A 10,045-nucleotide genomic window follows, 5' to 3' on the forward strand; every position below is an offset into this window, starting at 1 on the left:
GTGCTCGAGTTTGCTTTGTTTTGGCAGGGTGTTATGTTTATTCCCAACAGTGCAATGCATTTAATCAGCATATAAATATGTCCTATTCTAGTTTGGCTGCCTGCAGGACCGCACCTTCTCTGCTTTAATATTTAATTGTTGGCCTTACACCACACCCCTGTAAAAATGCTCTTTTGGTCACTGAGGTAATTCATCTTTTCAAATTAAATTACTAGGTGACATCAGCATAAGGAGCAGATTATTTTGCTTTTCCTTCATTAACTTAATTATTTGCCTATCAGTAAACCCCCGAGTAATTCATATTTGAGAGGCTGTGGCCATAAATATCAGGGCCTGCGTTGTTTATAATGCACTGTAGGTTCGTCTGCACTTTAATCACAATCTGTGTCAGCTAGAGGTTAAAAGGGAGAGGAGAGTGGGATGTAGGAAGGGGGGTATATTCATTTACAGTTTTAAACATTTCACTCATGAGCAGGACACATAAAAGCAGCATTTCTACATGTTTTTAAAGTGAGAAAAAAGGCTGAAAATCATCTTTTATTTGGTTTATTTCCCTTTTGTCTCCAAGTACATATTTTACCAGCCATCTCTGAAGGTCACACATCCTTCAAACTGACTCTTGATATCAGATGAATAAATTAGATATAATCTATAACAGTTAAATAACATTAAAGACACCAACATCAACAACATGACATAAACTAATTGACTAACTAATGCAGCGTTCACAGTTTGCCCTTGTTCAATATTGGCAGAGGATTTACCAGTTCCTCTGTGTTCCAGTCAATGGTTACTGGAAGAAAGCTGACATCGATGACCTCTGGACAATCATCTGTTCCTCAGCATCCCCTCTTGACTACATACTATTAAATTAAATGTGTTCAAGAGACCAAAGAGCACAAGTGTCAGCCTGTGACGTTCAATGCAAGGCTTCCTCATTTGGTTCAACAGCTTTTTTTTCAACCAAAATGTCCATGTTAGCATATAAAGTAAAGATTTTGTTCGCATAAGAAAAACGTTAGTTAGTTGCAATCGTATACATTTGCAGTTTACAAGCAGTTTGCAAGAAAAATGTTAAGTGCAAATAAACTGGAAGACCATTTTCATGAATGAAGACTTTTTTGTCTTTAAATGTCATGGACAATGAACTCAGTGGGTCTTAGGGATAGTTTTGACATCAAACAGCTTTCACTCTTTAAACCTGTCCAGTTCATGGACATGCAGACAGCAGCTGCCATTAGTTCTTCATAACCCGAGCCTGATCTTTCGCTCTCCTCTGATCTCTTCAAGGTCGTCATCAGAGTAAGAGCCATGAGAGCTGTAGCTCAGCGCGGAGCTGTGCTGCAGGAAGTCCGAGCGGTGAGGCAGACCCACACCTGCGTTAATCGCTTTTCTGAACTCTTCTTCTTCTTCTTCATCTTCCTCCTCAGCATCAAGATCCTCATCATTATTGTGTGCACTGCAGCGAGTGAGGTCTTTGGGCTTGGTTTCTTTCATGTCTGACTTACAGCCATCTGTTTCCAGCTGCACAGCCTGCTCTTTAGCTTTACGGCTGCGCTTCCACTTCATTCGCCGGTTTTGGAACCAAATCTTCACCTAGTAAATGGATAACAATCATCACAATCAGTCACATAAAGTTTGATCCTTTGGTATTAGCATTTGGAAATATTCATAAGCTTGTTATTGAACTGATGATGAAAAATATATTTCTGTCCCTTTGTTCTCAGTATGTTTTTCTCCATCATCTCATATTTCTCCAAACCCAATTTAATGAGAAAACTTAACTTTTAATAAAGTAAGCATTAAGGTCAACCCCAAACTTAACCGTAAGTGGGACGTAAGCAGATCATATGTACAAATGCATCCACCAATTTGTCAAAATATCCAATAGTCTTAAAAATAAAGTTTCTTCATTGGCCTCTAAGGTTCCATTGGCATTGTCATGGAACATTTTCATTGCACTGAAAGTTCTTATGTTCTTTAGAATGTTCTTCACACTATGTAAAAATAGTTACTTTAAGAACTGTCGACTGAAAGGTTCTTTGGTGAACCAAAAATGGACCAGCATTGCTGCAAAAATGATGAATTGTCATGTGTTGCTTTATCCTCACCTGTGTCTCAGTCAGCATGAGAGAAGTGGCCACTTCAAAGCGCTTGGGTCGTGATAGGTACTTGTTGAGTTTGAACTGATTTTCCAGCTCTAACAGTTGCTGGCTGGTGAAGGCTGTGCGTGGTCTCCGGCACTTTCCGATTAAACCAGACTGAGATGCCCCTGAGGAGAAAGTTAGTTGATAAAGGAGGTGTAAGACTCATGCCAAAAAACAAAGACATATGATGAAGTCACGAAGCAGACGCAGCAAACAAGAACATATTCACCTCTTGTTCCTCTCCCCAATAGATAATGATAACAGCTTTACTTCAGTTTATTGTTGATGACAGGACCGAGAGATATTGCTTTAGCGTGACAGTAAAACACTAGGAGAACACCATTAACTTAATGAAAATTCAATAAATGCTACCAGATAACTTTATTGATGAAGCTCAGACCGTTTTAAGTGTTTCTTTATAGTTTTCCTGTGGATGAAGGCAGTTTTAATGGAGTTGTCATTTATGATGCTATGAAAAGGCTGAAAATAAAAAAACCACATTATATTTCCGTTAGCAGTAAATACTGCTTCAATTATGCTAGGTAATATTTATAGCATGTGAGTTCACTTTATAGTGTTTTTGCAGAAATATATAATATAAATAAATAGTATACATATTTAGCCTATGTAATGATATTTTCACCATCATTTTCCCTACATTTTAGGATAGATTAAGTATTACATGTAAATATATTTTGCAGATTTATTAAGTAATAATAATCATTGCTGCAGTTTCATTGAAATACGTTTAAGGTAAAATATATATATATATATATGTAAATAAAATGTAGGCCTGTTTTCCAGATTTCTGCGTCCAGATTACAAACTTCATAGTAGCATCATTAAGACTTTGTTTGCTTTACAAGCACTAATACAAATAGAAAAGAGTTTTATAATGCTTAGATGAATAATTCTACAGAACAAACACATACCGCTGTAGTCTGCGAGGCGAGGCATTATTAGTCCAGCCCGGAGCCAGTGCTCTAACGGAAATGAACCGGACAGGGCGGCCGCTTTTAGATGCTCAGGGTACGGCTGCGCGAAACCGGAATACGCGAAGGTGGGATGCTGCGCTCCAAGTGCCGTGATGGAGTACATAGGTGAGGGATACATTCCTTGCATAGACCCTTGGGGAAGTGACATTAATCCTGGGTGAGAAATGTTCAGCATGCCTGGTTTGGGCATGACCCCTGTCTGGAGCTGAAAAGCGCGAGGAAGAGGAGAGTTTTCTGTCCGTTTGCAGGTCGCAGGCTCGATGTCGGTGCCGTCGGTGCACAGTCCCGGAGAATCCTCGCGAACCACCCGCTGAGAGCTCTCTGACAGCAGAGCGTCTATCCGAAAGTTCCTCGACTTATCCATTGAGAGAGACTTTAGGTCTCAAGTATGGTACGAGCTAAATATAGCCTATTATGAAATAGTCTTAAGTTTAAGAGTGTTTTTCTTTTTCCCTCTCTTACACTAGTCTTAAATAGAATTCACTTTTACTTATATACTACCAAACTATTTGCTTGACCGTGTGTAATATTGTCTAATTCTTTATAACTGCGTATTTTCATTTCTATATACGTGACGCAATATAATGCCCCGAGCGTGTGCAGACTTCAGTTTTTGACTGTCTCGCGCTCCAGCACGCTCCTCCTAAAGACTCTCTGATTGGTTCATTTTGATGCCCTTTAAGAGTTGAGAAACTTGCAGTGCATTCTAATTAATTCATTACACGCGCTTTTATTAAAACTTCAAGCCATACATTTCACATCTCTTAAAACTTAAAGATCGAAATTATAAATTGGCCACAAAAATAAAATAAAAATAAAAAAATAAATCAACACAGCTGATCCTTTAAGAATAATTTTGATCCACCGAAAAGTTTGCAAAATGTAATTGACAATGTTGATAAAAGAATAAAACGATTAGACAATGTGCTAGAATATAGACAATAAAAAATAAAATAAAAGGCTTATAAAAACTGGGCACATTTAGACGTCATTTAAAATGTCTGAGGCACTTTACTAGCCTATATTTAATTTTATTAAATTAGATTTTCCTCAATATTAGCTAAATTCGAATTGGTGGAAATAATTGCATGAACTTTTTATATAGCCATGTTTGATTCAAGTTATTTAAATATCGTTAATACCAGTCCTGATATTAAAACTACCAACAATGATACGTCATCTTTTGTATATATATATATATATACACACACACATACACAAAGGCTAGTACACATATTTCGATTTAAGAATAGAATCGAATAGAATAGGACCGAAAATGTCTAATTGAAAAGCACAAACAGATCTATCCGCCTATCTGACATATATGTCATTTTTATAGCACATGCCACGTTCAGAATTAAAGTTCAGGTTATTTTAACTGATTAGCTTCTTAAGAGCATTGAATAGGACTTCATGGCGTATTGTATTGTTAAAAGAGGAATTAAACAACACTTTCACTCCTCTCGAAATTATTTGACAGGTTTCTCCGGAGCTTGGGTTCAAATACACTGCTCATGGCGCTAACCTTGACAAAGAAAGGGACAATGACGGACAGGTTGACCTTTTGCACCTGGCGCGCTCGCAGGTGCGATGCAGCCTCGCGTTTCTCACACTAGTAATGCGGCGTGTTTGCACGATCACCCACTTACCTCCATTTCTTATCAGGTGCAAACATATACTAATGAACAAATGAATCAACAAGCAAGATAAACGCAAACGCCGGTTATTTGTTAGGTTGCTTGTTTTTCCAGTAGGCTGCTCTCGAAACAACGGTTTATTCTAGTTATTTTGCATGAGACGTTAGATTGCTAACTTTTAAAATAGGCTACACATGCGGGGGAAAAAAACTACTAAAATCATTATCCTACTACTGTGTCAAAGGTCGAGTAAAGTTTCGAACGCGAGAAACATACCAGTATGCAATGACTCCTGAGACTCGCTGTTTTAATAGTTACTTGCATTATTTTTTCTCATGGGAAGTCAGGTAATGCACTCAGCACTGTTGGTGTGTTCCCAGACAGGACCTTGAGGTTATCTCAGTATATTAGGAAGATAAAGGTCAATTATTAGGCTTCTAACTGTCAATTATTAACAGTAGCGTTTGTGCAGCGGGACAGATAATACACAGATTTGCTTTTCTTTAATTTCTCGAAAAAAATATATGTTGCAAATAATTAGAGGTAAACACTACTAAACAGCGTTATAGGTAACAATCCAATAACTCAAAAATGTTGCAGCTGTGTGAATCCTTTTAATATAACTCAATAAATTATTAATGTCAGTGGTTTACTTTTAATGTCATCATCCTATCTTACGAAGTAATATAAATTAAATAATTTAACCATTTATTTGTTTTATTTATTATTTTTTATTTTTTGTGTAGCCTACTTCATATTTTAGAAAAAACTGCATGAACATAATTTTTTTTTAGTTTACAATACTAACTGCAAAAAATAAAAATAAATAAATAAAAAATCAGAATAGCATAATCAGTATCCTCCTCATTGTTTCCTTTTTCGAATCAATATAAGGGCAAAATATATATATAAAATATATTTGAAGCACTGAATCTAATTAGTTATCAAATCGAATATTATTATAAAGTCTAAATATAATCAAATATAATTTGTGACATTTAATAAAATAATGATTAAAGCTAATTATTTTATTGCAACATTATATTAATAAAATAAGCACAGTTTTGTCAGGTTGGGGAGGACAGATATGAAAATGAAATTGCATTTAAAAAGATCAACTTCAAACAGTTTGTTACTCAAGTTAAAACATTTTGTTACAAAAGCATGTTACAAAATAATATTAATAACTAAATTAATTGCCTACATTTAGTGAAATTAATTTAGTGAAATTTAGTGACTACATGTAATGAATTAAGTGCCTAAAAATGTTTAACTCTCTGTACAAAGAACTGGCCTGAATAACAGTATTGACACAAAAGAAGCCATTAAGCAAAAAAAAAAAAAAAAAAAAAACAAGTGAAAACTCATGTGGAGTAAAAAAAAACAAAAACAAACAAACACATGAGTACGTTTTTCTGAAACTATTTATAAAATTAAACTATTTTAAAATTGATTGACTGCAAGAATGGGCCAGATGTGCAATGTTGTGCATACATGGCAAAAAAAGTGTGATGTGATGACTGAACAACTTGTTTCTTGTCACAAATATTTTGAAAATGTTTAAAATGTGCCATAAAAATGAAATGCATGCAACCTAATTTTTCCAATGGTACCATAAGTAGATCTACAAATAAATGTTCTTTTTCTAAAAAAGGAGAACACAGATGCCTAACAAGCCTGCCAAAAGTGCATGCTCTCTGCATTCTGACTGTCCAGAAGGGAGCCAACACTTGTATTCAAGAGACTGTAAAATAGCCACTGAATGGACAGCTATTCATACACAAATGCAACATGGGGACATGGGCTGCCCCTTTCGTAACTGTCTGACCTCTTGCTCTAGGTCAGAGATAAAAAAAATTAAAAAAAAGCAATGTGCTGTGCTTGTATATATATTTCAGTATAAGGAAATAACTTGCTGTGCTGTGTAATTTTCAATTTCAGCCTTCCTACTCAACAAATGTAACTATTTGTTCAGACCTACCAAAACTTAACATTGCTTTGCTGGAATCCACTGAATAGTTGCATCTTATTTTAATTTCCATTCATAACCGACCCATTGTTGCACTCTTGTGTCCTTGTGATTGACCAGAGGAAATCACAGAGGGAAAACTTCCTCAGTAACCAGGGCTGGGCGGTGCAGGTTAACCAGTTCAGGCCTGTGTTGAATCGTTTGATTAATGACAGCTATGTTGCCCAGACATCAAGACAATGGCAGAGGCAAGAGGGGTGTGTTTCGGGATAATTACTGCTAAATCCTACTGTTGTGTTAAAGCATAACAGAAAGTTGAACACATACACGTGCACATACTACACAAAGAGGATGACCGGAATAGATAATTAGTCCGGCGGAGCTGCTACAAACATCTGTTGCTCCGGAAAAAATGGTGGCAACATCAGGAGCTGGTGGCGCATCGTGGGTGGTTCTCCTGCTGAGACATATGCACATAGAAAGACACAAAAAATAGATTACACATTTAAACAGAAAAACTAAATGAATGAATAAATGCAATTTTATGAGATCATGCATTTAATAAAAATGACTTAATAAAGTGATATACCAATTATGATATTATACATTTAATTAAAAACTAAATCAATGAATTAATAAAATATATAAATGCAATTATGAGATTATGAATAAAAAAAACTAAATAAAATGATTTACCAATTATGAGATTATACATTTAATAAATAGAAAAAATGCAATTATATGAGATTATACATGAAACAAAAATAACTGAATAAAGTGCAAAACCAGTTATGAGATTAAAAAACTAAAACTAAATGAATTAATACCAGTTATGAGGGGGACAAAATCTGAAGCTAAATGAATGAAGGAAAATAAATAAATGCAATATCAGCAATGTGATTGTGTATGTTATGTTTAATAAAATAAGTAAATAAAAAGTGCAATAATTTGAAATTCTTATATTTCATAACTTAATTAAGCTCAATATAATTTTTGATATGTAATGAAAAAAGATACCAATACCAATGCGATTATACATTTCTTAAAAATAATAAATAAATAAAGTGCAATACCAATGAGATGATAAATTTCAATGAATGAATAAATACTCATCTCTGCAGAGTATAAGGTGATGTGCCCTAGACAAATATTAAAAAAAGTTTAATCAGAAAGTTTAATCCCGGGCCGCAATAATTTATGGGATATCATTCCAGATTTCTGAACCACAATGTAATAACTTCCAAAATATAGCCGTATTTTTGTTTGTCAGGGTGGAATTTAATTAGCAAAGCAAAAATCCAACAACATGCACAGAAGGCAGGGCTGAATTGCTGTGCCCTTTGTGTACAGGTATGTGTGTGTTTGGTCACTCTGGAGATATATAACAGGACAGGCATGATGGATAACTACTACATCTAATCAGCCTCTGTGTTTATCTTCCAGGACCATCCTACTCAGCTCACAGATTCATCCAGGGCTGTATGTGTGTGTGGCTGTCAGAGGTGAGCAAATTAAATATGACAGTTCAATTAGCCTCGCTTGTCCAAATGGTTGCACCTAATCCTGCTCTAGGATAAGCAGCCCCACCCACCAATAGACTATATGTTTTTTAATCAGACGGTCCTCAGACCACACAGCTATAATTCAAAACCATGATTTAAGCCCACCTCACCCTTTAGAATCGTGCACCCATACCTTAGCTCACATGTTATGTAAAATAAATAAAAACAATGAGATTTACATCTTTCAAGGCAAAATAGTATAAAGCATCACTACAAAAAGTGGAAAAAAACTTTTACCTTTTAATTCCAATCAAAATGTATATAGCTGTTTTGTTGTATAAAATAACCCTGAGACAAATACCACTTGTGTACTGCCTGCGATCCCTTAATGTACTGATTATGTCTGTGCTTTTATATCATAAACCTGTCATTCATAAATTACAGCATCTGATTTCCATTAGGAATTCATTAAAATATTCTCTTATGAGGACATGCCCACATTAAATCTCTGTGTTTGTCTGGAAGGTTGTCGTTAAAATTTAATATTTGCTTTGCAAATCTATGCCAATTTGCAGAGTGACTGCATAGACTGCTAGGTGTATTTAAATGGGTGATGATCTATGGGGGATCAAGTCAGGGGACACAAAAAGGGTCCAACAAAGCATATTCTCATCCAGAAACAAATCTGGCTTGTTATTAATTTAGTATCTTGCCCATTACTAAACTTGGGTGTTGGGAACACTAATGAAAATGCTGCATTTTTCTAAAATAATATTTTGTCCCATTACAAATATAAAGGGAAGTTGAAAAAAGTAGAAAATGTATGATTCATATATTATAATTTATATAGAGAGAGATTTTAACTTTGTTCCGTTTTTTTCAATGTGAACAATGTGAATTTTAAGTTTCGTAAAAAGTTTGATCCTCAACAATCATCATTACACTAAAATGATTTTGTAGACAATAAGCTGACCTAAGTAAGTACAGGAATTAGGCTTTCCTAATGTTTTCATTCTTGCTGAAGGTAATGAAAGAGTAGTTTGACCAATAGCATGCAGGCATTGCACACAATTGACCAAATTGTAGTGTGCAGGAATGTGGGATTTACAGAGAATGGTCAACGTAATCCAAATACACTTACATATAAATTATGAAGATTGTAGAGGGCACATCAATAGGATATCAAAGCCAAAATCTAGACATTTAATGCAATTAAGAAGTTTAGAAAAAGAGAACGAATGGTCACCCTAGCTTACTCCTCGTGATTGTTAGGTGTAGATCTTCATGAAGCTTAATGCACATTTTTGTACAACTCGGATTGTATACATTCATACAAAATTGGCATCTCGTAAAATAGTAGATTTTTTGCATGAGATTGGGTTGGTATTTCCGCATTAATGTAAGGTTGCATGTTACCACTGATACATATAGCTGGGGCCTATTTATGAAATGGTCTTGGTTGTGTACAGCAGTCCGAAGCGCTGGGGCCTAAAAGAAGAATTAGCAATCCGTTAACTGGCCGTTCTGTCAGAGGTTCTGACAAGCTGAAAGGGAGAAGCTGCCAAAAGCTAATTTATCTCCTATGGAGCCCAACATGAAATTTCATTCTCTAATTAGAAACCCCCCCACCCTTTCTGTTCTAGCACTTCGTCACCTCTCCTCGATCCCTCCGCTTCTCCATCATCATCCCGAGGGCGCAACATCACAATGACAATGCAGCATTATGGAAATAAATAGTTCCATTATGCCGCATTGTGTGGTGGAATTGGACTCGCCGCACTGCTTTAGTGATGGA

The 10,045-nt window shown here is 35.6% G+C and overlaps 1 protein-coding gene across 1 annotated transcript; it reads right to left on the bottom strand.

Moving 5' to 3' along the window:
• Positions 1–530: 530 nt before the first annotated feature.
• mnx2a (motor neuron and pancreas homeobox 2a) lies at positions 531–3,881 on the bottom strand. The gene is made up of 3 exons (XM_026272285.1): positions 3,080–3,881; positions 2,112–2,272; positions 531–1,596 (listed from the first exon to the last, which is right to left on the bottom strand). Exons 1-3 carry the CDS (start codon positions 3,504–3,506, stop codon positions 1,246–1,248), a joined length of 939 nt encoding a protein of 312 aa, XP_026128070.1. The 5' UTR covers positions 3,507–3,881; the 3' UTR covers positions 531–1,245.
• Positions 3,882–10,045: the final 6,164 nt, after the last annotated feature.

The sequence above is a fragment of the Carassius auratus genome, chromosome 9, assembly GCF_003368295.1.
Source record: "Carassius auratus strain Wakin chromosome 9, ASM336829v1, whole genome shotgun sequence".
Lineage (NCBI taxonomy): Eukaryota > Metazoa > Chordata > Actinopteri > Cypriniformes > Cyprinidae > Carassius > Carassius auratus.

Excerpts from the sequence above, each read along its gene's own strand:
- mnx2a (XM_026272285.1), bottom strand. The coding sequence starts at position 3,506 with ATGGATAAGTCGAGGAACTTTCGGATAGACGCTCTGCTGTCAGAGAGC. Across the intron at positions 2,273-3,079 it reads TCGCCTCGCAGACTACAGCG|GGGCATCTCAGTCTGGTTTA; the intron begins GTATGTGTTTGT and ends CTTTCTCCTCAG. Across the intron at positions 1,597-2,111 it reads TCATGCTGACTGAGACACAG|GTGAAGATTTGGTTCCAAAA; the intron begins GTGAGGATAAAG and ends TCCATTTACTAG.